The 3709-nt window shown below is 41.4% G+C and overlaps 1 protein-coding gene across 1 annotated transcript; it reads right to left on the reverse strand.

Moving 5' to 3' along the window:
- Positions 1 to 1147: 1147 nt before the first annotated feature.
- On the reverse strand, positions 1148 to 2098 carry LOC101399797 (olfactory receptor 1L4-like). The gene has a single exon (XM_004423759.2). The coding sequence runs from the start codon at positions 2081 to 2083 to the stop codon at positions 1148 to 1150; it is 936 nt and encodes a 311-aa protein (XP_004423816.1). The 5' UTR covers positions 2084 to 2098.
- Positions 2099 to 3709: the final 1611 nt, after the last annotated feature.

The following is a 3709-nucleotide window of genomic DNA, read 5'->3' on the forward strand; positions in this document are numbered from 1 at the left end:
AGTCATTAGTGCAATTCACCAGATCCTTCTCACTCTCCATTTTACAGATCATCATTAGATTGTGCCACCTGACTCTCTTGTGTATGGTGGGATCATGAGATTAGTTGTGGACAATGAGTTGTTGTCTGAAGTGGTGTGAGTCTTTTCTAGATCAGAGTATTTAATGTCAGTGCAAAATCTTCAAAAGCCTTTCTCAGCTTCTGACAGAGTGATAATTATTGTTAACAATGGTTATTGCTCCATCAGCTTTGTTCCCAGAGTGTTTAAAAAGAAAGGCACCCTTATATTTTTTTATGGTGGACATGCAGTGTGAATATGGGTAAACTTTTAGTTTTATGGTCTACAGATGTTGAGGGTGTTTGTTCCACAGCACAAACTAGCTTATCCTTACTGATACACATTGATTTTTCTAGGATATAAAGGTAATTTCCATGAGGACTGTGATCATGTGGAGAAAGGAAGAATTAAGAGGGAAGGGAAAGAGTCGAGAATGAGAATTCACATTGTGATGACACTTTGGTGTTGATGGCAGTGTAAATCTGCCTTATACATTTTCTACCCTTCCAGCTTTATTCTCTCTGCTCTTAAATTGAACAATCTTGTCAAGGCTTTTCACTGTTTCTCAAACACATTCCAATGTTGGTTGTCTCTACTTGTTTGGGTGGTTTCCACCATTTGAAATGCTCTGTCCATTTCCTTGTCTACTGAACTTTTGTGTGTAAAAATAAGTACATTCTTAAGGACAATCTTAGGGCATTCCTCAAAGAGTCTTCCCAAATTCCCTTGAAATCCATGTAATATCTTATTCTAAAAACTAATAGGATGTTATAATTCCTTGAATACTAGCCGATGTCAAGCTTATAGAAGAGACATTAGGAAATAGCTTTATTCTACTATATGAGTGGCAGAGACTCTTTTCTTGAAATCTGGATTGCTAGCAGTACCTGGCCTCAAATTGAACATTTATTTGGTCAAAGTCATTGATAGAAACCAAGTTTTCAAACTTCAAGGTCAATGCTCTTTTTTCTATTCAAAACCACCTCTGATGACCTCTGAGGGTGCCATGTAAAAAATGGGTAGGAAGGAAGGTTACCTAATCATCTTTCAGATCATCTCTCAATTATGACATTCTATGTTGTTATTCCTTCTATGAGAGAATTCTGAACCTTAACTTTCTCATACCCATCTTCATATCTTTGTTCCTCAGGCTGTAGATGAAAGGGTTCAGCATGGGTGTCACTACTGTGTACATGAGTGTGGCAAACCGGTCCTTCAACACTGAGTACATGGACAGGGGTCTAAAATAGACATAGATGACACTCCCATAGAACAAGACCACTACAGTGAGGTGGGAGCCACAGGTAGAGAAGGCCTTCCACTTTCCAGCTGCGGACGGGATTCTGAGCACAGTAATGATGATTCGCAGATAGGAGAAGAGGATGCACAGGAAGGGGGTCACAATGACAGCCGGGGACTCGGTCATGAGCACAATCTGGTTGGAGGAAGTATCAGAGCAGGATAGCTTTAACACGGGCTGAGTATCACAAAAAAAGTGCTTAATGACATGGGAGGCGCAGAAAGACAGGCGGGACATGAGTAGCACATGAAGCATGGAGTGCAGGTGGGAGATGGTGCAAGAACCCAGCAACATGAGGAGGCAACACCGTGGATTCATAACCACATCATAATTCAGGGGGTTGCAGATGGCTACCAGCCGGTCTATGCCCATGGAGGCCAATAGGTAGCTGTTAGTGTTCCCTAAGGCTATGAAGAAGTACATCTGAATGAGGCAGCCCACGTAGGAGATAGACTTTGTCTCTGATAGGAAATTCAGCAGCATCTTTGGCACAATGTCTGTTGTGAAGCAGATATCCGTGAAGGACAGATTGCTGAGAAGAAAGTACATAGGGATGTGGAGGCGAAAGTCAGAGTGGATGGCCAGGATGATGAGTACATTCCCTACCATGGTGACCAGGTACATGATGAGTAATATGGCAAAAAGTGGTTTCTGTAGCTGAGGATTGGAAGAGATGCCCAGGAGGATAAAGTCTGATGTGCTGCTGCTGTAGTTCTTTATCTCCATGTCTCTGACATCCTGCACAGGGTTTGGAGAAGCAGTGGGAGAGATATGAAGGAGAATTTGATTAAGACATTTTCTTCACTAACCTTCTACCTATACAAAAAAGTCCACTATTATTTGTCAGGAGATTAAAGACTATTTACTTCAAGAAATGCAGTCATGTATCCTATAACATGAGGAATTGTCTGAGAATGCATCGTTGGGCAATTTTGTGTTTGTGCGAATATCATAGAGTGTATTTACACAAACCTAGATAACCTAGGCACTACACATTTAGGATATATGGTACTAATCTTATGGGACCACCCTCATATATGTGGTCTGTCATCGACTGAAACCTCATTATGTGGCCCATGACTGTATAGAGAAACAGGAAGTTATATTCAACAAGGGGAATGTTTAAAAATTCCAAGCTGCTTCGTGAATGAGAAACTAAAGTTTTCCCACATGTTCTTCGAACCTTCTATGTGGCCTAATTTGTCCAAGTTCTTCTCAGTTTTCTTTCCAAAGACTCTTCTTCAGTTGTTTCTAGACTAAATCCTTAGCCTCTTTTTATTCTTCTTTTAGGGTAAGGGGCTACTGGGTCCCACCCTGAATCAGGACAATTTCGTACACAGAGTCCCAATGAATGAAGTCCTCTCCTACTCATAGGTGCAGAGGTGGTGGTAGTGGTAGTGGAGATAAAACAAAAGAGAGCAAGAGATTTAGTCAATGTTCTATGATACCTATGGAATTCAGATGAGACTTCATTAAGTACTCAGAGCAAAACATGCTTAATGTTTACCTGAGCATTTCTGTTTGTCTGACATCATCTGGAAACTAAAGTTATAAGTTTTTGGTTCAGAAATGCCACTCAAAATGAGAATATCACCCATAATAGCCAGTGTTACTGAGAATATTTCTTTAAATATATTAATGCTTTTGATTAAAATCTATGAAGTCCTTATATAAACATTCAAATACCATAGGAATATTGGACAATGTTATATATTAATTATATCTCAGTAAAGCTGTAAAAAAGTTCCTCTCAAATTAAAAAACTTCAAGAGCTGGCATTAACCTCATAGCAGAGTGAGTTGTTACCTTTTTCTCTCAACCAGTTTTACATCCATTGACCAACAAAGACTCTCTGCATAACACACTAGGATGCCTGGGAGATCTATGAACCTATACATCTGAAGGTAGGTGGACTGGACTTCTAGTTGGCAGGGGAACTAGGGGAGCAACTTCCTCACTATCTCCTGGCAGTGGTGCTCCAGATGTGGATGTTCCTGGCAGTGCTGGTGGTGCTCTGACTTGAGTTTTTAAGGAGTACTCCAGTCGTGCTGGTGGCAGAGGCTGCAGGAGCCACAGCAATACTCATGCCTTAGACTCTGCCCTCCCCCGGTGGTGGTGGTGGGTGAATCATATGATCTGAGGCTACAGGAAATACAGCCATGCTGGTGAACCAGCCCCCTCCTTCTCCCCAGGCAGAGGCCACTCTGAACCTGGTTTTCCAGCAGCAAGGTTTGCATCCAGATACAGATATAATGAGCAGGGGCAGTGGTGCCCTGACTTGAGATTTCAAAAAGGACACAGGTGATGCCACCAACCAAAGTCTGCAAGAGAAAGTACAGCATTTATTCACTT

This window comes from Ceratotherium simum, chromosome 29 (genome assembly GCF_057802395.1).
Source record: "Ceratotherium simum simum isolate JZ-2026a chromosome 29, ASM5780239v1, whole genome shotgun sequence".
NCBI classification, from domain to species: Eukaryota; Metazoa; Chordata; class Mammalia; order Perissodactyla; family Rhinocerotidae; genus Ceratotherium; species Ceratotherium simum.

Excerpts from the sequence above, each read along its gene's own strand:
- LOC101399797 (XM_004423759.2), bottom strand. The coding sequence starts at position 2,083 with ATGGAGATAAAGAACTACAGCAGCAGCACATCAGACTTTATCCTCCTG.